The following is a 25,387-nucleotide window of genomic DNA, read 5'->3' on the forward strand; positions in this document are numbered from 1 at the left end:
TTCTTATCTCTACCGCAATAATTCCAAACTGGATAAGCTCCTTTATCTGACTCAGCTCAACAGGATCCGATCCGCTTGTACACTACTTAACCCGGCCCGTATCTTAATCCTACTTTTAGTATGTAATTTAAAACTAATTGAGTACTAATTAAGCAATTAACGACTAATCGCATCTTCCTCTATAAATAAATCTCTCCGTCTCTTTCCCTCTCTCAAACCAAAGCAGAGAAAAATCAATCAGAACTACGCAAACGACATCGTTTTCACAGCAAAATATGCTTTCTTCTTCTCCAACCTCCTTCGCTAATCCATTCCTCTCCACTTCTCCCCCTATCTCCCCCGTATCTCCACCCTCTCGCTCCGCCCGCATCTCGCCTCCTCTCGTCTCCGCCTCTTGCTCATACACCTGCACGGAGGACGCCCCGCGGCTGCACCAGATCCCGCTGCGATTGACGACGACGAACGCTTCTCTCTACGAGATCCTGGAGGTTCCTCTCGGCGCGACGAGCCAGGATATCAAATCGGCTTACCGGAGACTTGCCAGGATCTGCCATCCAGACGTGGCGGCGGGAACCGATCGGACGAGTTCTTCTTCTTCTTCTGCGTCGTCCGCCGATGAGTTCATGAAGATCCACGCGGCTTACTGTACGCTTTCTGATCCCGAGAAACGATCTGTATACGATCGGAGGATGCTTCGCCGGAGCTGGCCTTTGACCGTCGGTAACTCGGGAATGGGCGGTTACGTTGGCCGGAACTGGGAAACCGATCAGTGCTGGTAGCGAGTTCACTCGGTGACCGAGTTAACCCGCGTTAATTTGAATTTAAGAAAAAAAGATGAATCGGATTTGTATGAATTAAATAGGGAAACGATAAATCGGGAGCTTGCTTGACGTTGTAATTAATAGTAAGTCATTAAGCTAACACGGACGAGGATTTTAGTGTGTGCTAACATATGCTATACGGCGCCGCTTGGTTCGTGTTACGTAGGATCTACGTGTGTTTTTTTTACCTTGTGAATCCTATACTAGTCATCAATGAAAACAAAAGAGTGTCATTTTTCTTGTTCCTAGAGCTCATTTGTTTAGCATATAGTTCGAATATGCCTATTTTCACTGCAAAATGTCAAAGTAACCAATAAAAGAAATCTAACTAATATGACTATATACGAGTATTCTTTGAGCAAAATATCAAAAAGATCGATGTAGTCCATGTTCATCGTAGTAAATCATTATTTTCATCATTTTGGCTCTGTCTCAGTTCTCTGGAATTCGAAATCAGGAATCTCGACGACTGGTAGAACGCATCCAAATGACATAACGTTTTTGTTAGGATAAATCCATAAGTAATTAATTATAGAGTAGCTGGCCCACTAACCGACTGATGTTCTAGTCTTCTAGAACAGGTTAACATGGGCAATGAAACGAGTTTGTTTCCCATTGTGAGCCGAACATAGCAATGACTTTTATAGTTCTTTCAGGTACTAAGTTGAGAGATTCTGAGTTAATGAATGTGGATTTCTAGCTGTTGTTATATACATATAGTCGAATACATTACTATCGTCTATAGGTATTTCGAGTGCTATTTTGTCATTTAAAAACCAATTGAAATATGTAATATTACCACAGTGTTATCCGTTATCTGTACATGCGTGTTCAAAACCGTGTGATCACTGATCACCGACAAAATAAAAACTGAAATAAAAATTGGGATAGACGAGATATAAGATAATTTTGTCTACGCGGTCGTACTCACTACTCAGTGCCGTGCGTAGAGTATTTGGGGCCTAAGGCAAAAAATAATTCATTTTATTTTAAATAATAACAAAAAAGTAATATTAGCTTATTCAAAAAATAGTAATATTAGCGTAATAATAACTTTTAATATAAAAGGTAAATAAAAATAATTTCTATATATTAATTTTGGATTTTCAAATTATTATATGAAAGAAAAACTATACAAACTTCTAATGGCAAAAGAGGTTATATTTGTTTAGTGAGAAATTTTACATATGTGTATTTAAATCTTATACAGAGAAGAAGTTTTCAACATTAAAAAGATGATAAGTGTCCAGAATAATAAATAAAAATAGAGATGAATGTTCGAAAATTAATTATTAAAAGACTACTTTAGATAATTATCTTGACATTTTGTTTATGAATATCTGTAAATTTGGGGCTCCAAAAATGATAAATATGAGAGGGACCTGAGGCCAATGACTCAAAACTTACACCTTAGGCACGGTTCTGGTCGTACTACGTTGATTGTGCGATTAATATCATTATATTGATATACTCAGAGTGATCGCTTGAACTACTGCTACAGGCAGAATAACAAGTTTGAAGCCTAGACATGGTGAGATGGAATTTGGAAGTATATTGAGTCATAAGCCGATGGATAAGTTTCTTAAGTTAACTTCAAAATTATTTTGCATGACTTTTTGTTGATAACAATAATAACCATAATAACATCCACATCATCAGTAGGTGGCCTATAGCCGAAATAGGTACGGGCCCGCAAGTTTGTGGAAACTGGAAAAGTAAGCATGTTGCCAAGTGGTAAGATAGTATTTTATCATAACTTGTCGGGTCGGGACTTTAATAGTAGGGGTGATATATCCTTCTAGAAGCTAAAGGATTAGTTTTTTCTTTTAGTTTGTTACTCTGCTGATAGAATTTGATTCAGCGTCTTTTATGTATAAATGTTTCCGACGTTTAACTGAAAGACGTACGCCAGTGTATCATATGTATACACTCATTGTAACCAAGATGTCTTCGTTTTGAATAGAAAGTTCTATTTTATCTTCTTCTTTTTCTTTCTGTCAAATTAGATTATATTAGAACAATAAGGTAGGGTGCAAAGTCTAATACATAAAACTGGAGGAAAAAGAAGATATCCTAACTAAATCCCATAAGGAAGCTAAAGCCCATCCATAGGGCACATAAGCAACCGAAACAAGTTGAAATTCAAAACTTAAATCTCCAAGTTACTGAAGTTCATGAGAAAGAAAAGAGAGAAGAGATAGTAACCATGAAATTCGAGACTTAAAAAAGTTATATTTTATCTGTCTATTCAATTTTTATGAATAGACATAAAATGAACGAGGTAAAAGTCCGCAGAACAATCTCAGTTCTTAAGTATATATTTAATTATCAAGTTAGGTCTCACTAATATGTTAATTTTTAATGTTCAAAAGAAAAAAGTTAGGTCTCACTTTCGTTTTTCCTCTTTATTTGCTAGCATGTGTATCTATCTATCTATACTATTATTTATGAAGTGATTTTGCTTACTTGTCATGTTTTCCATGATTTTAGCTAATTTTGCTTATTTATTATATTTTTATTAAGTTTAAGCTAAATTATCATTGATGTATTATTTGTTTTGAGCTGAATCACTAAATCATTAATTTAAAATAATAGTCTTGATTAATATTTTATATAATAAATAAAAATGAATTTTATTTTATTAATATTAAATATATATGTTATATTAGCTTTTCTTATTTATCATATTTTTATTAGGTTTTAGACTTTTAGATAGGTTATTAATTTATTATTAATTTCTAACTATTCACTAATTTATTTTAATGATATAAAGTTTATATGTTATATGCTATATTAAATAATTGATTACAAAATAATATTTTAGAATTATCAAAAAAAAATAATTCTTCTATATATATATTTTTGTGCCTATCTGAAAACAATATTTTTATTATAAAAGTTAAACAAAAATTAAGATACAAAACAATTTATTATTAAATATTAATCAACCAAAAAATATAAATATATTTTCTAAACTATCTCTAAGATATGAGTGTTTTAAAAAACTTAACACAATAATAAGTATATATTTTGATTAAAAGTATTTGACATATATAAATATTTTGATGTTTGATTTAATTATTTAAAACATAAATAATAATTTGTTATGCTGATTTTAGATTAATAAGACATAAACTGATAAATATTTATAAGAAATTTATGCCCGCACAAAACACGTAGTATACATAATTTTAGATAACATAACCACGCGTCGTAAACTTGCAGTATACCACACCAATTAATATAGACCCATCTGAATGAAGCTATTGTGCTGTGCTGTACCCAATATATAAGTCCACTAAAGGCCCAACCTTATACCTAACCAAATCATTAAAAGATTTAGTTTAAAAACGAAGGGTCACGATTAAGAGCAAAGGTGGACGCGTGCACACTCGATAACGACGAAGATAGAGAGCCATTAGGGTTTTCCTGTCTAATTAACATTTTTCTCTCGAGTTGTCGCCTCTCTAAAACATCATAAAGAGACCACTTCCTCTCTATATATACATACACAAAACACGCCGTCACGAACCCATCATCAGAAACCCTAATTACTCAGATGGCGTTAGAGACTCAATCGGCGGCGGTGAGATTTACCGGGAAGGTGAATTGGTTCAGCGATTCCAAGGGATACGGTTTCATCACCCCCGACGATGACAGCGAGGAGCTTTTCGTCCACCAATCCTCAATCGTCTCCGAAGGCTACAGGAGCCTCGCCGTCGACGATCTGGTCGAGTTCGAGATCGCTCAGGGAACCGACGGCAAGACCAAAGCCGTCGAGGTCACCGCTCCCGGCGGCGCTCCTCTCAAGAAGAAGGAGACCAGCTCTCGCGGGAGAACCGGTGGTCGCGGCGGCGGTTGTTACAACTGCGGCAAGGCTGGTCATGTCGCCAAGGATTGCAGCGGCGAGCGAGGGGAGTGTTACACTTGTGGTGATACTGGTCACTTGGCTAGGGATTGCCTTCAGAAACCAAGCGGCGGTGAACGTGGTGGAGGTGGAGGACGTGGAGATGGGTGCTACACTTGCGGTGACACTGGTCACATGGCTAGGGATTGTGTTAAGAAGTCTGGTGGTGAGCGTGTAAGCAGCGGCGGCGCCGTTGGAACTTGCTATACGTGTGGCGGAACTGGTCACATGGCTAGAGATTGTCCGAGCAAGAGACAGTCTGGTGGTGGTTGTTACGAGTGTGGTGGTGCTGGTCACATGGCTCGTGATTGTGACAGGAGAGGAAGTGGTGGAGGAGGAGGAGGAGGTAGAAGCTCTGGTGGTGGTTGTTACGAGTGCGGTGTTGCTGGTCACATGGCTCGTGATTGTGACAGGAGAGGAAGCGGTGGTGGCGGTAGGAGGGCTGGTGGAGGTGGTAGCGAGTGCTACAAGTGCGGTGAAAGTGGTCACTTTGCAAGGGAGTGTTCTGTTGCTTGATTACTTCCTATTCAACAAACAATAAGATGAATATGAATTTGAGTATATTTACTCTTCGTTTTCGTTTTATATCTTTTGCTGATGGGAATGATGAATTCGCCTGGTCCTTTTTTGTGTTTTCTTTTTGAGTTTTAAGTACTACCATTATTATACAATCCTAGCTAGATTTGGTTTCTGATATGGATGTTGTCCTTTTTGATCTTTATTTGCTTATGTCACTTTTGAGTTTCGTGTTTTGTCCTTTTTGTTTCAGTTTATTGCTTTCTTTGTACGGGATAAACTGAACTTGAAACCCAAGTTTGGTTGGTCGCCTTTTCTTGTCCCACACAATCTAATTATCATTGTTTTTTTTAGAGTACACTCATAAAAAAAACTGATTAGGTTAAAATTTAGCCATGCCCAATTGTGTTCAAATCGTTTGAAGATTGGATCAGATAAACCAAATCTCCACTCATCAATTCACATCAGTTGTTTGTTGAAGGGTCCAGTGCCATGTCTCTTGGAAATGTCGATGATACATTTTGGTAGTTCTCACAAAACGAGAACCATCTCACTAGACATGAAATACGCAATAGATTATGCAACACTTATCTAGTCCATAAATCTTTAGAACCAACACAAATTTTGTCTAGGATGCTACAAGTTGTAGGTTCATATGAAGCACTGATATCATACTAAATGAAACGCAAGTACAAACGCAAACAGCAAGGCCATAATCACTCGGCTATATGTGCTTGTATTGTAGAGAAGAATATCGAGTTCTTATGAATTGAATGAATCTGTATTGTAAGACAAACACATGACATCTGTTGTACTAATTGTTAAAACATATTTGCCTATACAAACATAAATTACTTGTCACGACGAAAGAAGCAAGAGCCAACCAAGTTGAAATCTCCCATCACACAACTAAACCTTTCGAATGTCGTTGACCCAACACCTTCTCTTTTCTTTTTAAAAACAATCTTGCAAAAGTCTTATCTAACGTTAGCCATTATGTCTTTTTCCCATTATAACTCAAAAATAAAATAGTAAATTGTATTCCTCTCCTGAACCTTTTATTCTAATATTCCAGTTTGAGTACTAAAATTGAGAAAGACACGAAATATCAAAATCATTATATTTTTTATTTATTTTGTCAGCTTGTAATAATCATAATAATTAATTTAACAGGGACACAACACAATTTGGGTGGCTAGTAGATAGATACTCTCAAGACCGTGTCCCTTGGAAGAGAGAAGAGGGCAGAAGAATCTAAGGATGCATTCATCACACACCACGTCTTCTCTTTCTAGCATTTTCTGTTCACCGCCTCTTTTGTTCAATAGTGCTGCTTTTATTTATAGTCACTATTCGACTATTTTCTGTAAATAGCTATTTCATATGTTCGTTACCTGACAATTCTTCACCGAAACGTTGTACTGCACTACTGCTCATGTACATGTAAGATGATTAGTCTAGGTGATGGGTAATCCACCAAACTAACAAGTTATGTGTATGCTATGCTTCACAGTAAAAAGGTAAAATTAGAAAATAAAATTTATTGTTTGAATTTAATCTTTATCGATAATCAAAGGGGAGAAGCTCTACGTAGATCACCGACATCAATAAGAGACTGATCATAGCCATATGCAACCCATACTGGCATATAGCACGAATTACTGAGATAAACAACTGCGAAGATGATATAATAATGTGTGTCCTATCATTCAAAGTAAAATGGTTCCTTACATATTTTATGCATACCAATAACGTGAACATGTACGGCACATTAGCCGACTAACATAGACAAGGGGAGCATGGAGTCACGTGAAAGCCGACCTTTTGTAAAAAAAATATCTTAAGCCCTTTAAAAGATCCAATCCCCCCACAACTCTTTTTCACTATAGGTTCTAAATTGTATTTTCCGAAATATATATACCACCAAGCCTACACATTTACACTCTTCAAAACATCTCTCACCAGAGCAGAAACACAGAGTAACCAGAAGTCTCATCTTCGGCGGCGACACACAACAGTTAATATATTTAGATTCTGGTGACTCTCTGCTCTAATGGGTCAATCTCAAAATTCTCTCTTTCTTATTATAATTCTTGTTCTAGTCTACGGCGTTTCCTCCACCACTTTCACCGTCGTTAACCAGTGCAGCTACACCGTCTGGCCTGGCCTTCTCTCCGGCGCAGGAACCGCTCCTCTACCCACCACCGGATTCTCCTTAAACCCTACAGAAACACGCGTCATACCGATCCCCGCCGCATGGTCCGGCCGTATATGGGCCCGTACTCTCTGCACACAAGACGCAGCCACCGGTAAATTCACCTGCGTCACCGGAGACTGCGGTTCCTCCGCCGTCGAGTGCTCCGGTTCCGGAGCAGCACCTCCAGCGACGCTCGCCGAGTTCACCTTGAACGGAGCCGGCGGTCTCGACTTCTACGACGTCAGCCTCGTCGACGGCTACAACATCCCTATGACGATCGTACCGCAAGGCGGCGGAGACGCGAGCGGCGTCGCCGGGAACTGCACCGTCACAGGCTGCGTCGCGGAGCTCAACGGCCCTTGTCCTGCTCAGCTGAAAGTGGCGACGACGGGAGCCGAAGGAGGAGTAGCTTGCAAAAGCGCCTGCGAGGCGTTTGGGACGCCGGAGTATTGCTGCAGCGGCGCGTTTGGGACGCCGGACACGTGTAAGCCGAGCGAGTACTCGTTGTTTTTCAAAAACGCGTGTCCGAGAGCTTATAGTTACGCTTACGACGACGGGACTAGTACATTTACTTGCGCCGGAGCTGATTACCTCATCACTTTCTGTCCTTCTCCTAACCCAAGGTAATATATATTTCTATTTAAGAAAAAGTATTTCTGTTTACATTATAATACTGTAAGAATATAAAATTACTACAAAAGCTATGGTTTTAGTCTAGTGGAAACACGAATAAGAATATTTGAAAACAAATTGGTATTACTAAGTAAAAAGTTTTGCTCCAATGATCGTTCAAATCAATTTAAAAAAATAAAAAGTTTGGCTCAGATTCTGTCTGAAGCCGGTTTCGTTTTTTTTTCTAATATCACATTCAAATATTCCAACTTTTTTGATTGTTGGAGAAAAATAATTCACCTTTTGTAACGTTTTTGAAGAAAGGCAATGTCAAATCACCGTATAAAAATCATGAGAAGTGTTTGTCATAATGCACCGTGTTGTTTTGTCAATTTTTGAAATGATGAGACAAGACGACATTTTCATATTTTCACCCGTAGCAATAATGATATCAGCATAATAAATAAAATATCTAATGTTCTCTGTTGTATGCATAGATTTTTTTTTTTCATTCAAACGTCGGTGAACTGTGCCCATGTGCGGTCCAGACACGGCTCTTTTGTTCATATCGCAAAGATGGTCCCATTGTTATATACATACATAATAATTTTGTATTTATGTAATTTGTCTCAGTGTGAAGAGTGCAAAGAAGGGAGGAGAACTTGAGCCCGAAGCCGTAACCTACTCTTCCGCGTCATCGCCAACTATCTCTACCGTGTTTTCGTCTGGTGTTTTAGCTGTCGCGTTCTGGGCGGTACAACGCGTTTGGTGATAGCTGTAACGTATGCGTTAAAGCTTTGATACTTGATAGTAACATCATTCGAGGTTTTCATCTAAGAGAAACAAAAAATCATCAGCTGAAAGACGACCAGAAGAAAGAGTTGATTCGTGTGGTACTCCACGGATTGATTTGTTTTTAGACTGATTAGTTATAGTAGTTATTCCTTAGAACTCTTATCTCTTATTAGTTTTCTTCGATATTTTTAAGACAAGATGTTGTCTTTACGGATTACGGTGTTCTGTAGTAGTAGACGCCGTCTGAAAATGTACGTTGAATAATCGTGCAAATTTGGCGGGTAATCACAATTTTTAGCCAATAATATATTAACAATATACAAATACTGTCTGTCCCAATCTGTCCAAGTAAAAGGACTATTGGTTATAGTCGGTTAGATTCGGTACATTGTATACGGTTCAATTGTATATTTAATTTAACTCAATAACCGGTTTGTTCCGGGTAAGCTGTAAGCATGTATATATCGTGTGTTGATCACACTTTACATAATAACAGAAAAGCATTCCTTTACTCTCTCTCTCTCTCCTTTGTCATCTTGTGCTCTTTGTACCTCCATGAATGACGCAAGGAGATCTTCCTCTTCTGTTCATCTCTGAAACTAATATGGTATCAGAGCGTTGAGCTCAAGCTCAACATCGGTTCCTGCTCTTTCTTTTGAGCTCCGTTTTGCTCTGTTTCTACGCACTCTGTTCTTTTGTCGTTTTGCTGCGACGCTGCGATGGTGGTTACTCTCCGTCGTTCTCGCCGAACTGGTCGCTTCACACGTGCTGGTAGCTCGAATCCTCAACGCGGTGGTACTGCGTCTCCCCTTGATGCTGTTGCTGCTCCCTTTGTTCCAGATTCGCTTTCCCTCTCCACCGTGATGAACCCAGATAGCGTTCACTCGCCGCTATATCTCCATCATGCCGACCACCCCGGGTTGATGATCGTCTCCATTACCTTGGATGGATCAAACTATACTCAGTGGTGCTCTGCGATGAAGATTGCCCTCGATGCAAAGAACAAAATCGCGTTCGTCGATGGGTCTGTCCCACGACCTGCTTCCGCTTCTCCTCTCTTTCGGATTTGGTCTCGTTGTAACAGCATGGTAAAGTCGTGGCTCCTTAACTCTGTTTCTCCGCAAATCTATGGCAGTATCTTGTCGTTTGATGATGCGACTGAAATATGGGTTGATCTTCACAACCGTTTTCACAAGACGAATCTACCACGTACTTTCCAGCTGATACAACAGATCCAAGATCTTCGACAAGGTTCTCTGGATCTATCCAGTTACTATACGACGCTCAAAACGCTTTGGGATAACTTGGATGGCACGGAATCTCCTGAGACTTGTCTCTGTTGCAAAACGACAAGCTGCCTTAGCCAACGAGCTGCCAAAACAAAGGTTGAGCGAGGTAGAATCATCAAGTTCTTAGCAGGCCTTAATGAGAAATATTCTATCATTCGTAGTCAGATTCTCATGAAGAAGCCTCTTCCTGATCTTGCTGAGATATGCAACATCTTGGACCAAGATGATAGCCAAAGACAGTTCAACTCTGTCATCGCACCTAATGCGTTTCAAGTTAGTCATGGTGCTCCTCAGTCTACACTGACTGCACCACCTAACTCCAACACATCTGGTGATTCAAGCGTCCCAAATCAGACCTCGGTGAACGCTTTTCAAAGGAAACCTGGAGCCGTTTGTTCTCACTGTGGGAACACTGGTCACGTCATTGACCGATGCTATAAGCTCCACGGTTATCCAGTAGGTTGGAAGAAAGGAAAATGGAACACTGATAAGCCTTCACAACCGAAGCCTCCTGCAGTTGCAGCCAATGTCACTACTCAGGAAGCCTCTCCAGTTGTCTCAGGCCTTGACAACCTCGTTGGAAAGCTGAACAAAGATCAAATTCAGAACTTTATTGCCTACTTCAGTTCTCAGCTTCAGCTCCAACCTGACCACAGTGGCTCCAATGCTTCCACATCTCAGTCTCCCAATCAGTCGGGTATATCCTTCTCCTCTTCGACTTTCAGTTTTATTGGGATTCTCAGTGTCACTCAATGTGCCACTGATAAGCACACATGGGTAGTAGACTCTGGTGCCACTCACCATGTTTCTCACCAACGTGATGCTTTTCATACTCTTGATACTTCAGTTGAACATCAAGTGAATCTTCCTAACGGTTCAACACTGAAAGTCAGTGGAATTGGTCAGATCAATATCAATGATACCCTGACTCTTCAGAATGTTCTGTTTATTCCGGAATTCAGACTAAATCTACTGAGTGTCAGTTCTTTGACTTCTGATATTGGAGCTCAAGTGACGTTTGATTCTGGTTCTTTCACAATACAGGATCCTATCAGGGGATCGATGATTGGAAGAGGTAAGCGGATTGCGAAGCTGTACGTCCTGGATGTTGCTGATACAAGCTCTGCAGCTCCTGCTTCTTCTTCTTCTTTTGCTAATGCTGTTGTTGATGCTTCTGTTTGGCACCAACGTTTTGGCCATAGTTCTTTTGAGCGTATAGACCTCCTCTCTGATGTACTTGGTTTTTCAAAGACAAAGAATAAAGGTTTATTGCATTGTGACATTTGCCATCGTGCTAAGCAAAAGAAACTGACTTACCAATTACACCCTAAGCTACGGTCTAAACCTTTTGAACTTCTTCACATCGATGTCTGGGGGCCGTTCTCTGAACCTACACAGGAAGGATTTAGATACTTTCTCACCATAGTTGACGACCACACACGCGTTACTTGGGTATACCTGCTCAAACTGAAGAGTGATGTTCTTACTGTCTTCCCTGACTTCATCAAGATGGTTGAAACACAGTATGATGCCAAGATTAAATCAGTTCGAGCAGACAATGCTCCTGAGCTGCGTTTCGATGCACTCTTTAAGAAGAAAGGCATCATTTCTTACCATTCTTGCCCGGAGACTCCTGAGCAGAATTCTGTTGTGGAGCGCAAACATCAACACCTCCTCAACGTTGCCAGAGCACTTCTGTTTCAATCTGGCGTACCTCTCAGTCACTGGGGGGATTGTGTTCTCACAGCTGTGTTCCTAATCAACAGAACACCCTCTCGTGTCCTTGACAACAAGACACCTTATGAGATGTTAACAACCAAACTGCCAGATTATACGAATCTCAAAACATTTGGATGTTTGTGCTATGCAAGCACTTCTCCTAAGGGTCGTCACAAGTTTCAAGACAGAGCAAGAGCCTGCGTCTTCCTTGGATACCCATCAGGTTATAAAGGTTACAAACTTCTTGATGTTGAGAGTCATGAGACCTTTATTTCTCGAAATGTGGTCTTTCATGAGAACCTCTTCCCTTATCTTCAGCCTGATACTACTAAACGTCAAGCAGAGTTCTTTCCTCAGTTACATACAGAACCTGAGATCCCTGCTACTTCTTCACCTCATACTGGTCCTCCTTTGGCTCCAGATCCGCAACCCTCTACACGCAGAGTTTCTAAGCCTCCTCGCTACTTGCAGGATTATGACTGCAAGTCTATCAACTCCTGTACTGAGCATCCTATCTCAGATTTCTTGTCATACGATGGATTATCTGATCCTTATCGGATCTTCATTAATGCTGTCAATAGCATCCCTGAGCCACGTAACTTTGCACAAGCTTGCAAGTTGAAAGAGTGGTGTGATGCTATGGGAATCGAGATAACAGCTCTTGAGGAGAACAATACTTGGCTCGTCTGTTCTCTGCCTGAAGGAAAACGTGCTGTGGGTTGCAAATGGGTATTTAAGGTCAAGTTGAACGCAGACGGAACTCTTGAGCGCTACAAAGCTAGACTAGTCGCCAAGGGTTATACTCAACAAGAAGGAATTGATTATGTTGAGACTTTCTCTCCAGTCGCCAAGCTCTCTACTGTCAAGCTTCTTCTTGCTGTTGCTGCTGCAAAGAATTGGTCTCTGTCTCAACTTGACATTTCAAACGCATTCCTGAATGGGGACTTGGATGAGGAGATTTACATGGAACTACCTCCAGGTTACTCACCAAGACAGGGGGAATCTTTCCCTCCTAATGCTGTTTGTAAGTTAAAGAAATCATTATATGGACTTAAACAAGCATCTCGTCAATGGTTCTTGAAGTTCTCTGAGACGTTGCTGCAGTTGGGATTCAAGGTCTCTTCTGGTGATCACACGCTGTTTCTTAAACACACTGGAGATGCATATATGGCAGTCTTGGTGTACGTCGATGACATCATCATCGCGAGCAGTTGTGATAAAGCCACAGAACTACTCAAAGCAGCTCTTCACGCCTCGTTCAAGCTCAGAGATTTGGGCACTTTGAGATATTTTCTTGGACTAGAGATTGCTCGCTCCACTGCAGGCATCTCTATTTGCCAACGCAAGTACACGCTAGACTTGCTGACTGATACTGGTTTGCTTGGCTGCAAGCCTTCATCCATTCCAATGGATCCCAGTGTCAAGTTATCTATTGAAGACGGTGAACTTTTGCCAAATGCAGAAATGTATCGACGTCTTGTTGGGAAGCTTCTGTATCTGACATTTACTCGGCCAGATATTACCTTTGCAGTTCACAAACTCTGTCAGTTCACTTCCTCTCCCCGAGCTCCACATCTCCAAGCTGCTTACAAAGTACTACATTACCTCAAGGGCACGGTTGGTTTGGGTCTTTTCTACTCTTCTCAGTCAGACCTCAAACTCTCTGCTTTTGCCGATGCTGATTGGGGCTCATGTCCTGATACTCGTCAGAGCGTATCTGGTTTATGTGTCTTCATTGGTTCTTCCCTTATCAATTGGAGATCAAATAAACAAGATACTGTCTCTAGCTCTTCCGCAGAATCAGAGTATCGCGCAATGTCTGAAGCAGTTAAGGAGATGATTTGGTTTCGAAACATGATGGAAGATCTTTGGATAGAAACTCGAGAAGCTGCGCCTCTGTACTGTGACAACACTGCTGCTATACATATAGCTAACAACGCGGTCTTTCACGAAAGAACTAAACACGTCGAACGTGACTGTCACATTGTCAGAGAATGGGTTAAGAAAGGTCTGGTCCGTACGCTACATGTCAGAACTGGAAATCAGCTTGCAGATATACTTACCAAACCTCTGTATCCTTCATCTTTCCGACATCTTATGAGCAAGATGGAGTTCATTGACATATACGCTCCATCTTGAGGGGGAATATTGGTTATAGTCGGTTAGATTCGGTACATTGTATACGGTTCAATTGTATATTTAATTTAACTCAATAACCGGTTTGTTCCGGGTAAGCTGTAAGCATGTATATATCGTGTGTTGATCACACTTTACATAATAACAGAAAAGCATTCCTTTACTCTCTCTCTCTCTCCTTTGTCATCTTGTGCTCTTTGTACCTCCATGAATGACGCAAGGAGATCTTCCTCTTCTGTTCATCTCTGAAACTAATAAGGACCATTAAATTAGTTAAAACAGCTAACAAAGACAATGACTTTTGGTTCGTAAGAAGATCAAAAGCTTTGATTTATGTAGCTTGATGTCGTTCATCAATGGCAGTACACTTGATCTAGAATCTTTAGCTTTTGTAGTATTATTTTATATTGTTCTATATTTTATATTTAGATGAACGGCTTCGCCTAACTCTTGTATATTAATTGTGGTGAGGACCGGACCTCTCTATAAAGGAAGATAAGAGCATTTTGCATAGAGTCAAAAAAGGTTTCAACTTTCAAATCCACCCACTTAATATTGGATTATATCCATTAAAGTAAACACCTACACAGAATGTTAAACAAAAAGCTTGAAAAGATTGGATTATACCTGCGTTTATTCGCCGCAAAGATGAAACAGTCTTTAATTATTTATGATTAATTAGTAATTTGAATAAGTAAAGGGTAACAGTGGTTCTTGTCATAGCTAGGCCAAGACTCGTCTCCTTTCGCAAGCGTCTCATGGCGCTTCCAAACTTGTCCATCGTAGTTTTCGGTTATGACATAATGTAAACCAATGTCTTCGATCTCCTTCAGAAACTTGTCTAAAGAGTCGCCTCTCTTAGGACTGAAGAACAACGCTTCAGAGGTTTCGTTGGCTTTCAGCAGCACCTTGATGAGACTTGCAAGGTCCTTATGAAACTCCTTGAAAAAAGTACTGGTGAATAAATAAAAAGGAGACAAGGTGATGAGTTATATATAGCGGAAGAGTGAAATCAAGGGGAATGAAAAATTGCGGGAAGCTACCAATCGCTTGCAACTATGATGTCAAACATGTTGGTGAGCTCTGAGAGTTCATGCTGGTTCCAGTGCAACTCCATGGCTTTTACGCTTGTGTCGCTAAATGCCATGGAGTTAGACTCTACGTTACGCTTAATATCTGGATGTTTAAGTACAACAATGAATCCAAGAAGACAACTCTAATGAAACATAACAACACACACAAAAGAAGAAGAAGGAAGGATACAATTGACTACTTGGGGATTTCCATCTGAGATGACCACTTGTGATGCTTCAGTGGTAGCAGCAATAACTAGACCGGCTAATCCATACCCGGATCCAAGCTCAATGACTCTTTTACCTCTGCACCAACTCCCAATGATCCAAATAAAATGTAAAAAAAAAACAAGAAGTTATGAGAACACAAACTTAAAACTGGAAGTGGGAAACCTGAAGCGATCTGGGTGAGACATGCAAAAGTATGCTAGAACTTCTTCTGAAGGCCACTGACCTAGAAGAATGACAGTTATACTTAAGTCAACGATATCAGATATTTACAGTCCAAATAATATTAAATTCTATATAGAATAGTGTGTTGATCTGATGATGCTAAATCGTAACTAAGATCTAACATATTGAACATAACAGAGACATTATTCACATTAATCTCTACCTAATCAAACTAGGATCAAAATGGTGAAACTCACAAGCAATGTGAGCATAATAACACCAAGAACTTACAGACAAGTCCAGTATTATCGATGTTGTGTCGATTAGATATCTCAAAGTCATTGAGATCACTGCAATTATCCACTCTTTGTCTGCAATAAAATTTTCATAGAAAAATCTATAGAAGCAGCCGTAAAATTGTGTAATTGGATCGATCTAGACTTAAAAAAGTAACTACTAACGTTAGATAGAGATTGGGAGAAGAAGGAATGGGAATTGTGTAGCAAAGGCATGCTTCCCGAGAGTCTTCTTCTGAAGAAGAATCAACCACCACCTGACGACAAGGGATCAAGTTGAATCCTTGAGTTGCTTTCCTTGATACCCGCTTGATCTCACCTTCACATTGAGCATCTGAGTTGGAAAATTTGATTCGTTAGCTACGAAGGACGTGAGAGAGATCGAGAATTGGATTAATGGAAGGGGGGAGTCAATTCACCAGATCTATTGATAAGAGCTTGGCGAAGGATTCTCCATCTAAGAGAAGAAGAAGTGGGATCCATGGAAGAAGAATCGTTATCGCTTCCCCCACCTCCTCCGCCGGCAAATTTTTATTACCGAACTAAACTAAACAGGAGACAAACAAACAGAACAACTGTTTTGTTTCTCTCCGGATCCGTTAAGTGTATTTCACACGCTCTGCCGTTTTTACGCACTCGTCGTTTTAGGGTACTAAAAACATCGTGGTGTTTAGTTTCAAGTTTCATCCCCGACAACAAGTTTGTATTTTATCCTTGCAAAACAACATTGAACCTGCGAGAGCTCTGATCAAACATTAGCTTAAGTAGGTCACCTCGTCGTCGCTGGCCTTGAGCAGAAGATCAGAGAGAGCAGGAACGATAAACAGAGAGCAATCCGGCGCTTCTTACACGATGAAAGATGATTACGAGGTTCGATTTTTTTATACTATATCAAATTCAGATGGGATTCTCGATTTCAGATTATTAAAAGCTTTCGTCTTTGAATCTGAGCTATATAGTTTCTTCGTTTTCTTTATTAATATTCTCTATACATAAAAAAAATCGGAGCTTTTAGGATTGTTAGATTGTGTGTGTGGCTTCTTTGATCTTCCTGCTTGACCAAAGTTGTTGGCTTTGTTCTTTTTTTTTTCTGGGTTAATCGTTCGTTGAGAAATCGTTGAGATGAGGATATCTTCTTCTTCTTCTTTTCTTCTTTAAAGGTTGATGAGAAGAAACAAGCTGCAGCTGATGTATTGTTTAGTTATTCCAAGTTTGCTATGGCCTGCATCGGTAACCAGACTCGTCCTTCCGACATGAGGTTGCATCTCATGAAGGTGTATTGTTATTTTTGAATTTGTTTTGAAGCTCATTTTAGTTTGTTTTCGATTAATTAACATTTATGAAACCAAGTCTTGATTTTTTTTTTGTTTGGTAGGAGATCTCGGGACTGCCAACGTCTCTGAAGAGAAGAGAAGCTTCTAGAGCTGCAACCTCTCCTGATCCACTCGGCGAATCCTCCAGCTCTGGTACCGCCAGGCTTGATAAAGTTGATAGTTTCAGAGCTCTTTGATTTTCTTTTTTCTTTTTCTTCTTTTAATAGTTCCAGGCTTGTTTTTTTTTTGCCCCCTTTTGATAGTGTTATTACTCTAATGTAATTCCCATTGTGTGACTGAGAAATAAAATCTTATGCTTCTACTACTTTGAAATATATATATAACCTTTTCAGACATTCTTCTGTATCGGTATGATTTTCTTATAAAGGTAAACAAACATCTCATGAATCATTTTTTTTATTTTATTTTATTGCATTCATTCAGTTTTAACATCTTTTTTTTAGCCTTTTTTGTTCCGCATCTGTGAAACTTCCTCCTCCTCACTTGCCTATTCTCCTTGCTTCATAGCATATGGTGAAGATGACAGCAGCTGCAACAACAGCGATTCCAACTGCCTGCTGCTTTACTGTCGCAGGAGTTTTTCTTGGCAGATTGCATCCTAGTTCTGACAGTTTCTTGTGTGAGAAAGCATAATCTCTGAAGAACACATCCTCATCCTGTCATATTCACATACATTTACTATGTTGATGAATCTCATCCAAACTAAAAGTTATAATCTTTTACCTTTGCATACATCTTAACATAAGGTTCGAACTTGGGATCGCCAAGTAGAGCCTTGTCGGTTTTAAGTTGCAGCAGTTCTGGAGTTTCCCCGTTCAGAAGCTCTCTGAAACCATCAATGCATTAATTAGACAAATGTAAGTTCCACAACACTCCCTTCTCAATCTAACTTTGTGTGCGCTGTTTGTTTGGCTTACACGAAATAAGAGTTGTCAAACTTGAGAGGATCTCGCGTCCAAGGGCCTTCGAAATCTGATCTCTCCTTATGTGCACGCCCCTGTACATACAAAAGCAGCGCAAACCAAGTTGGTTCATTGGAGCATGTTTAGTGTCCGGTTATTATGTTTTTCTTTTTAAGGAGAGTTAGTTAGTAACCAGAGTGTGGCCTCCAGAGAGAGCTACAATGTCTTTATCCGATAGACCCATACGAGAGAAGAGAGTTCTTAGATGTGAGGCACCTTGATTCGCATCAGGAAGATCTCCTTCATCTGCTGTCTCAGCATCCTGAATATCATCAATGGATCTATTAAAATATGATGATTCTAAGGTGTTGTCCTTTAGGGATAAGAGTGTAGAGTGGGTACTACATTACGGCCTGGAGTAAATGGGATTGTAGGGCCACCGGTAACTTCCACTGCAACAACTCCTGCGAGCTGAGAGTTCAAACACACAAAGAATCTGTTTCAAACAACATTCCTCTCAATAAAAAGCTTCTATGAGTGAGTTTTTAACCTGGTAAAGGTCTGCGTAAGAGACTCGTGGATGCTTAGCTTTTACTTCCTCTGAAAAAAATAAAGTGTCCACTTACATGAAAAAAGAAGACAGCCAAATCAAAGATGAAGATTTAAGGCTAAAGAGAACTGACCGCAGAAGGCGACTGCTTTCTCGAGACCTTTGTTATGAGGGCGGTTTAGCTCGTCCTTGAACCTAATAGATCCATTGGGACCTCCACTTTTCTTCTTCTCATCATATGTTCCTGCGTCATGCCATCTACATACACACGGCCAGACTTGCATTTGGAAACGTGTAATACAAGAAAGAAAAAATGGAGAAAGAGAGAAAAGAGGTTACGCGAGACGGAGCATAATGGGAGCACAGTTTCTGGAAGAGATGAGAGCTCGAAGGTCCCTACGAGACTTCTCTAACTGTTTGAGGTACTCTGCATCGACGACATTCACTGCCATTTTGTCAGGACTTTGAAAGAGCAAATGAAGAAGAATAGGATTAAAGAATTGACTCTGAACGAGTAACATGATTGATCAATATAGATATATTTATATAAATTAGGACCGAAGAATGTTTTGTCAGGTGGAGAAAGCTAAGTATGTTTTTTGGATGAACCCTTCTTTGCTATTCTTCGCATATGTTCTTTCGTTTATTCAAATATCTACGTATGTTTGTGGACATTAATACATATTATACTATTTGTTTATAAATATTTTGCATAAACAAATAAAATCACGATACAGATTAGGCATTTGAGTACTAAGCAAGATACATTATGTTCCGTAAGAAATGGTTTGGTCTTTGACTCTTTTGATCGAAGATGCTAGTCTCAACTCTCTTTTTTTTTTTGTCAGGTAAGTGTTTGTGTTTGGGTCTTTTGGACTATTGGGCTTTTAAGCTTACGGCCCTAGCTGAAAATGGGCTTTTTATTCCCGAGAAAGCAAATGTTATTGACATTGGAAAAAAAGGAGGCAAAAGAATCGGGGATGGCAGCGATTAGTAACGAACGCTTCAATGGCAATTATTTGCGGCCATCACTTTCTCTCTGTCGATCCAAATTCATCTTCCTCACGTTTTTGTTAACAAACCAACAAACACCATTCACCACCATCTTTGATCACGTCCTTTGTGTTTTCCTCTTTACATTTTTCTTTCTGATTTTTTTCCTCATTCACTTACATCGTTTAGTTTTTTTTTTGTTTGTTTGTGCCGGAGAGATGTTTAATTGAATGTAAATAGTAGAAGACTCGGAGGAATTGGATTCATATTGTGGGGTTGTTGTTCCTCAGACGTAGATCTGAGGTTGCATTTTATTATCATTTTTTGACTTTTTCTCTTTAGTTTTCTGTATTGTGTCTTCATCATCACGTTTGGGCTTGGGCAATGAGCGCGTCAAGGTTCATAAAGTGCGTTACCGTTGGTGACGGAGCTGTCGGCAAAACATGTTTGCTCATTTCTTACACCAGCAACACCTTTCCCACGGTATCTTCCGTTATTCTTATTGCAATCTGATTGTTATTATTCTTTGTCTGATTGTTGAGCATTTTCCATGGACACAGGACTATGTTCCCACTGTTTTCGATAACTTTAGCGCCAATGTGGTTGTCAATGGAGCCACGGTCAATCTTGGATTGTGGGATACTGCAGGTAAAAATGAAATGATCACTCGATGAGCTTTGTCGTAGTTGCAGCTACTGGGATTTATACTCTCAAATAATTTTTATTTTTTATTTTTGTTTTACAGGGCAGGAGGACTATAACAGATTAAGACCTTTGAGTTACCGTGGTGCTGATGTTTTCATTCTAGCCTTCTCTCTTATTAGTAAGGCTAGTTACGAGAATGTCTCCAAGAAGTGGATCCCAGAGTTGAAGCACTATGCTCCTGGTGTCCCCATCGTCCTTGTTGGAACCAAACTTGGTAACTTTACTCTTGCATTTTTGCTTTATGTCTAATTTCCATCCTTTGCCTAGAGAAAATCAGGACACACACACACTACAGCTATCTTCTTGCGACTTTCGTAAGCTGCTCCTGATTTATATGGCATGAGTGAATATGGCTTCACGGTTCTGATTCGAATTTGTACAAATGTTCAAAATGAATCATTTAGGTGGAAAGGAGCGTTGTTTTCATAGCTTTATCATTGGTGATTGGTGAATAGGCTTACTCTTGTATCTTGCATTTCTTGTAAACCATATGCTATAATATAACCTTCTCATGATGACCTCTTAAAACCTTTTTAGTTACCTACATTTAAAGAGGCAATCATTATGCTTTTAAACATTCTCCAATCAAATAAGCTAATTCAAGGCTTGGTTGTAACTCGATAGTCATTTTCCACACTCTAAATCTTTGGTATCTGCAACTTGTTACTTGTTCTTTGCTCTTTTTGGTGATTTAACCTTGTTTCCTTTCAGATCTTCGGGATGACAAACAGTTTGTTATCGACCATCCTGGTGCCGTCCCTATTACAACTGCTCAGGTATGAGTATTTTTTTTTTATTTTTTTACTCAGATGCAGTTTAAGAAAACCCGGTTTATCATTCGCCTGTTGTGCATTAAAGGGAGAGGAGCTCAAAAAGCTAATAGAAGCGCCTGCTTACATAGAATGCAGTTCAAAATCCCAAGAGGTTAAGAAAATCTTATGAACCATGTTTTTGTTTTGAATGTTGGCTTCCATCTTTTTATGATGAAAACCGTGTGGGTGTAAACTGCAGAACGTGAAAGGAGTCTTTGATGCAGCTATCAAAGTGGTCCTTCAACCTCCAAAGCAGAAGAAAAAGAAGAACAAAGCACAAAAGGCTTGCTCCATTTTGTAAGAAGCTCGATGACAGGGTCTTAAAAGAAAGTGTTTTCGTTTTCATTTTTTTCAGTGTTCATTGTTGATTGCTCTCTTAGTTCCTCTAAATACGATTTGTGTTGAGTTTAATTTAACGTATGTTTAAATTGATAGTCGAGTCGAGAGAGCTTAGTATTGGTGGAGCTAATATTGGTGTAGTATAGTCTCTCTTCCATTCTAAATGATATGTTAAACTTGATGTTGTACATGTAATCACATCTTCAGAGAAGAAGAGAGATCAGGGCGTAGTACTAATCTTACTATATTAAGCAACCGCAAAGTATAACAACCAGTGTTCAACCTTAGACCTTTTTAAGGCCAAATCAAAAAAATGTTTGGTCAGACTCCAGCATACGGATTATCTCGACCAGGTTCCTTGTTAAGAAATTCTTCTTCCTGCTCGTATCAGAAAGGGACGGTGTAAGGTAAGGCGTGGACATCAGCTTCTGGTAAAAGGCGAGCACATGGCCACGCCATTGAACTGCTTACGACTTGCTTTGTCTCACTATTAAGTTGTTTGCATCTTTCTGTTCCGTCAAACTTGTGGCTACTTGGCTTCTTCAAGAACCACCAACATTCATCACCTTCAGTGTTGGTGAGCTCTACACTTCTCTGGATCGTATTAGGAACCCAGTTCTCAACTACATTCAAGAATTGCACCGCCAATGATGGAGGGCAAAACCTGCATAATCCGCTTGAAGGGTCATCAGAAGTGGACGATAATTTCTTCTCCTTGCCGAGTTTCGTTCTTAAAATTTGGTCTTTTCTCTTCTCTTCATGTGGTTTTGAAGTGCAACAAGGACGTTGCTGCGGCTGTTTTCTAGTAACAATGTTGGCGGTATCTAACTTCACTTCCCGGGAAAGACAAGGTTTTTGTTGATCCTTGTTGGTGGACATCATCACCTCAGGATCATTCTGTCTTCGGATAGGCAACCGAATCCGAATGATGCTTTCTTCAAATTCAACATATTTGAAGAAAGAACGTCAAAAATGTCCTGAAAAGGTAAATATATACCCAACAAGAATAATAGATCCTTCCCGGGGGAAGGAAACAAACTCACCAGAGTCGTGATGTGGCTGCTTCTCCTTGTGCTGCTTAGGTAGCTCATTGCTGTTAAGAGTGCTATCACAAGAGTTCTGAGACGTGGACTGAAGCAGGTCGCGTTCTACAGTAAGACTGCTCTTCTCAAAAGAGCCGTTCTCACTTTCATTTAGTTTGCGAACTTTGTTGCCCTCTTTGGCACCTTCTTCTTTGCGCCTTCTCTTATGAGAGTGTTTTTCACTTCCACCTTCACTTCTTTCCCTCTCCTTCGTCTTTTTATCCTTCTTCTCCTTCTTCTTGTCTTTGTTATCTTTCTTCTCTCTTTTTCTCTCCTTCCTCCTTTGTTCTTTCTTAGCTTTCTCCTCTGCCCTCTGAATGAACAAAAGCAATAGATCAATAATCAGCTCACAATACTTGCCAAATTCAATGAAAAGCAGAAACAAGAACTCATATAGAGCAACCCTTTAAGCCCCCAATTGTGCAAATAATTTCAGGTCATGGCACTATGTAAACATTCGTTACAGTAAACATTGTACTTTGAGTCGTCTTAATAATTTTATCTCAAACGGACCGTGACATTGTATAATAATATTGCAAACTGTTATCTTTCTCATTCGTGGCGGCAATTTTTATCAAAACCTTTAGAACAAAGATAATCAGATTCCATAACCGAAACAAGGAAGCTGAGCATTCGAAATCCCAATGAAACCCCCAATAACCGCGACGAGATTAATTTGCTCAAACAAACCTTGATCGATTCGATCAGAGCCTCATCGCGGCTCCCGTTCAGTACATAGCCAGGTGGCGGGAACGGGAAGCACCGAGACATCTTACGCGATATTAGGGACAAACTACACCCAAGTAAATTTGGATGGGAAGAAGATGGACTCGGGATCAATACGGGACGAAAAAAGATGCAAATCTGGGATCTCGCGGAAACCCTAGATCAACCACGAAAGACCTCGAGTGTGTGTGTAAAGTAAGATATCGGGGCTTCTAATAACGCGCCAAAATCATTACGGGCAACAGATCGGGACGGTTGATCGGAGAAGAAAGAAGGAGCCGCCAGACCTCGAATCCCTTCGGAAACTCTCCGATGAAAAAAGTGTCGCCCACTCAATGCATGGAAGGTGTATTTATAGCCGAAGAAAAAAGAAGGAACGACCCTACATGGGCCAAAAAGCCTTCTTTGGCAACGCTGATAGTCAAAGAGCGTCGTATGATTGGTTTTTAGACTTTTCTTCTCCTTTATATAATTACACAACACGCTTTATTGACACGGCTGTTTCGCAAATGAAGTTTTAGGGCCCATAAGAGTATATGTGCAGGCCCAAATAGATCAGAGGCCTTTTATTTATTTATGGAAATAAAATTAGTTTCCTTAATGAATGCTTAATGAAGTAGCTAACGGCGTTTATATATCATAATGAAAAAATGCCTCGATTATATTTTGTTTAATAGACTTGGCTTATTTTCCCCTCGGCCCAAGTGAATAATAATTGAGGTTGGTTTTTGTATGATGGGCTTACTAATCAACTAATCAGCCCAGTTTTATGATGATGAAATATGTTTATGTTCATATAATCTCCATCACCAATACTAGGAGAAATTTATTATAGTGTCAGATTATAAATATTGATATAGATTCAACAAATCACGGGCTATGATTACTTGCAAGTTACAAAGTCTTAGTTCACGGGATCTTAAAGCTACCATGTTACGGGTTAGTTGATTAGCACATGAGTTTGTTTATTTGTTTGTGTTTATGTGTATGTTTATATTGCATCTAAGTTTTTCATGTGTTATTTTTCTTCAGCTTAATTTGGCTTTGAGTGTTTTATACATGTTTTATGATATCTAATATTTGAAATATGTTATATTCGGACATTTCAGTAAAAATAAATGCATTTATATTTATCTCACGAATGTAGCTAACCTAGCCAAAATATGAATTAATACTACGAGGATTTATCCATGAGCTGTTTAACTTGTCTCGTATGCATCTATAGAGTTCATGCTGCAAATAAAAAGACTTCAAAAGAAACTGTATTAGAATTTGGAAACGACTTGTATATTTAAAACTCTTATCCTAGATGTTTTTTCTTTAATTACTTCATTATGATTTAGTTTATTGATGCTTGTTCGCCGTAAAAAGAGTGGTGTTGGTGATGTTTATAGTTTAATAATTTAGTTCATTTGCGTCAGAAAAATGCAGATTTTGAGAAGTACTATGTCATTTTTATAAGTTCGATTCCGACAAAGTGTTAGACATTCGATGACCATTTACACTAATCTAACCTAAACATTAGTATAAGTACTGTATAAATACTTTTGTTAAGTAGGAGTAATTATTTTATCATGTGAATGGAAATTTTAGCTGGCCCATTTATTTGTTACAGATAAGGACATTTTCAGAACATTTATTTTAAAATAAAGTAAGATGCACGATTATTCCCAACTAAATAACATGGAGACAATCCACCAAACAATTAAAACAACAGTTTCTCAATCTTTATTACATCCAATAAGAAGTTTCCTTTCTTACTTTATGATTATGAATTTATGATATACTAATTCAAATTAGTTCCTCTTACTTCCTCTGAAACTCTTGTTCAAAAACATTTCCGCAACCTTAATTTGTTGGCTGCGTAAAACACATCCTATATATTAAAATCGTATAGACCTGCACACACACGCATTCTTGCGTTAAAATTTATTATGTCACAAAATTACATAACTATTAGACTACGACGAGTTTTGTTTGTTATGGGTATCGTCTTAATTGCCATTGGTGTTTCATTTGCAGTTTTGGGTGCCATGTGTGATGAGCTGACTAGAAAGAAGAAATAGCATGACATTCACAAGATATTTTTATTTTTCAATACCTTGGTCATTGTCATGGAGCAACTGTAATATTAGCATTTAAACGGGAACTACTATTTAGTGTTTCAAAAAAAAAAAAAAACGGGAACTA

General features: G+C 39.2%; 8 protein-coding genes across 8 annotated transcripts; 5 read left to right on the forward strand and 3 right to left on the reverse strand.

Annotated features, from left to right (window-relative positions):
• The first annotated feature begins 194 nt into the window (after positions 1–194).
• On the forward strand, positions 195–1,062 carry LOC108830337 (chaperone protein dnaJ 11, chloroplastic). Its single transcript, XM_018603943.2, has one exon. It carries the CDS (start codon positions 276–278, stop codon positions 777–779), a length of 504 nt encoding a protein of 167 aa, XP_018459445.1. The 5' UTR covers positions 195–275; the 3' UTR covers positions 780–1,062.
• A 3,209-nt stretch (positions 1,063–4,271) lies between these two features.
• Positions 4,272–5,480, forward strand: LOC130501464 (cold shock domain-containing protein 3-like). The gene has a single exon (XM_056996393.1). It carries the CDS (start codon positions 4,381–4,383, stop codon positions 5,242–5,244), a length of 864 nt encoding a protein of 287 aa, XP_056852373.1. The 5' UTR covers positions 4,272–4,380; the 3' UTR covers positions 5,245–5,480.
• Positions 5,481–7,113: 1,633 nt separating this feature from the next.
• On the forward strand, positions 7,114–9,133 carry LOC130501465 (thaumatin-like protein 1). The gene is made up of 2 exons (XM_056996394.1): positions 7,114–8,064; positions 8,687–9,133. The coding sequence occupies exons 1-2, from the start codon at positions 7,298–7,300 to the stop codon at positions 8,823–8,825; spliced, it is 906 nt and encodes a 301-aa protein (XP_056852374.1). The 5' UTR covers positions 7,114–7,297; the 3' UTR covers positions 8,826–9,133.
• A 5,345-nt stretch (positions 9,134–14,478) lies between these two features.
• Positions 14,479–16,303, reverse strand: LOC108838831 (calmodulin-lysine N-methyltransferase). Its single transcript, XM_018611704.2, has 7 exons — positions 16,174–16,303; positions 15,920–16,088; positions 15,750–15,829; positions 15,459–15,519; positions 15,256–15,371; positions 15,036–15,168; positions 14,479–14,946 (listed from the first exon to the last, which is right to left on the reverse strand). The coding sequence occupies exons 1-7, from the start codon at positions 16,235–16,237 to the stop codon at positions 14,667–14,669; spliced, it is 903 nt and encodes a 300-aa protein (XP_018467206.2). The 5' UTR covers positions 16,238–16,303; the 3' UTR covers positions 14,479–14,666.
• Positions 16,304–16,468: 165 nt separating this feature from the next.
• On the forward strand, positions 16,469–17,423 carry LOC108822839 (uncharacterized). The gene is made up of 3 exons (XM_018596025.2): positions 16,469–16,624; positions 16,915–17,028; positions 17,130–17,423. Exons 1-3 carry the CDS (start codon positions 16,607–16,609, stop codon positions 17,262–17,264), a joined length of 267 nt encoding a protein of 88 aa, XP_018451527.1. The 5' UTR covers positions 16,469–16,606; the 3' UTR covers positions 17,265–17,423.
• A 43-nt stretch (positions 17,424–17,466) lies between these two features.
• Positions 17,467–19,064, reverse strand: LOC108822828 (L-ascorbate peroxidase 5, peroxisomal). The gene is made up of 8 exons (XM_018596014.2): positions 18,880–19,064; positions 18,674–18,798; positions 18,541–18,590; positions 18,396–18,461; positions 18,184–18,312; positions 18,006–18,085; positions 17,812–17,914; positions 17,467–17,744 (listed from the first exon to the last, which is right to left on the reverse strand). Exons 1-8 carry the CDS (start codon positions 19,059–19,061, stop codon positions 17,568–17,570), a joined length of 912 nt encoding a protein of 303 aa, XP_018451516.2. The 5' UTR covers positions 19,062–19,064; the 3' UTR covers positions 17,467–17,567.
• Positions 19,065–19,507: 443 nt separating this feature from the next.
• Positions 19,508–21,584, forward strand: LOC130494303 (rac-like GTP-binding protein ARAC6). Its single transcript, XM_056996395.1, has 6 exons — positions 19,508–20,016; positions 20,094–20,181; positions 20,279–20,452; positions 20,950–21,014; positions 21,097–21,162; positions 21,250–21,584. Exons 1-6 carry the CDS (start codon positions 19,918–19,920, stop codon positions 21,349–21,351), a joined length of 594 nt encoding a protein of 197 aa, XP_056852375.1. The 5' UTR covers positions 19,508–19,917; the 3' UTR covers positions 21,352–21,584.
• Positions 21,585–21,666: 82 nt separating this feature from the next.
• On the reverse strand, positions 21,667–23,529 carry LOC108842264 (uncharacterized). The gene is made up of 3 exons (XM_018615127.2): positions 23,162–23,529; positions 22,433–22,784; positions 21,667–22,324 (listed from the first exon to the last, which is right to left on the reverse strand). The coding sequence occupies exons 1-3, from the start codon at positions 23,240–23,242 to the stop codon at positions 21,777–21,779; spliced, it is 981 nt and encodes a 326-aa protein (XP_018470629.1). The 5' UTR covers positions 23,243–23,529; the 3' UTR covers positions 21,667–21,776.
• Positions 23,530–25,387: the final 1,858 nt, after the last annotated feature.

The sequence above is a fragment of the Raphanus sativus genome, unplaced genomic scaffold (assembly GCF_000801105.2).
Source record: "Raphanus sativus cultivar WK10039 unplaced genomic scaffold, ASM80110v3 Scaffold0205, whole genome shotgun sequence".
Lineage (NCBI taxonomy): Eukaryota > Viridiplantae > Streptophyta > Magnoliopsida > Brassicales > Brassicaceae > Raphanus > Raphanus sativus.

Coding starts and splice junctions, on each gene's coding strand:
- LOC108830337 (XM_018603943.2), top strand. CDS start 276: ATGCTTTCTTCTTCTCCAACCTCCTTCGCTAATCCATTCCTCTCCACT.
- LOC130501464 (XM_056996393.1), top strand. CDS start 4,381: ATGGCGTTAGAGACTCAATCGGCGGCGGTGAGATTTACCGGGAAGGTG.
- LOC130501465 (XM_056996394.1), top strand. CDS start 7,298: ATGGGTCAATCTCAAAATTCTCTCTTTCTTATTATAATTCTTGTTCTA. Junction 8,065..8,686: donor TGTCCTTCTCCTAACCCAAG/GTAATATATATT, acceptor AATTTGTCTCAG/TGTGAAGAGTGCAAAGAAGG.
- LOC108838831 (XM_018611704.2), bottom strand. CDS start 16,237: ATGGATCCCACTTCTTCTTCTCTTAGATGGAGAATCCTTCGCCAAGCT. Junction 15,830..15,919: donor TCTCCCAATCTCTATCTAAC/GTTAGTAGTTAC, acceptor ATTTTATTGCAG/ACAAAGAGTGGATAATTGCA. Junction 15,520..15,749: donor CGATAATACTGGACTTGTCT/GTAAGTTCTTGG, acceptor TCATTCTTCTAG/GTCAGTGGCCTTCAGAAGAA.
- LOC108822839 (XM_018596025.2), top strand. Junction 17,029..17,129: donor TGAGGTTGCATCTCATGAAG/GTGTATTGTTAT, acceptor TTTGTTTGGTAG/GAGATCTCGGGACTGCCAAC.
- LOC108822828 (XM_018596014.2), bottom strand. CDS start 19,061: ATGTTACTCGTTCAGAGTCAATTCTTTAATCCTATTCTTCTTCATTTG. Junction 18,591..18,673: donor GAAAGCAGTCGCCTTCTGCG/GTCAGTTCTCTT, acceptor TATTTTTTTCAG/AGGAAGTAAAAGCTAAGCAT. Junction 17,915..18,005: donor TTTGACAACTCTTATTTCGT/GTAAGCCAAACA, acceptor TGATGGTTTCAG/AGAGCTTCTGAACGGGGAAA.
- LOC130494303 (XM_056996395.1), top strand. CDS start 19,918: ATGAGCGCGTCAAGGTTCATAAAGTGCGTTACCGTTGGTGACGGAGCT. Junction 20,017..20,093: donor CCAGCAACACCTTTCCCACG/GTATCTTCCGTT, acceptor CCATGGACACAG/GACTATGTTCCCACTGTTTT. Junction 21,163..21,249: donor GCAGTTCAAAATCCCAAGAG/GTTAAGAAAATC, acceptor TGTAAACTGCAG/AACGTGAAAGGAGTCTTTGA.
- LOC108842264 (XM_018615127.2), bottom strand. CDS start 23,242: ATGTCTCGGTGCTTCCCGTTCCCGCCACCTGGCTATGTACTGAACGGG. Junction 22,785..23,161: donor CTCTGATCGAATCGATCAAG/GTTTGTTTGAGC, acceptor TTGTTCATTCAG/AGGGCAGAGGAGAAAGCTAA. Junction 22,325..22,432: donor GCAGCCACATCACGACTCTG/GTGAGTTTGTTT, acceptor TTGAATTTGAAG/AAAGCATCATTCGGATTCGG.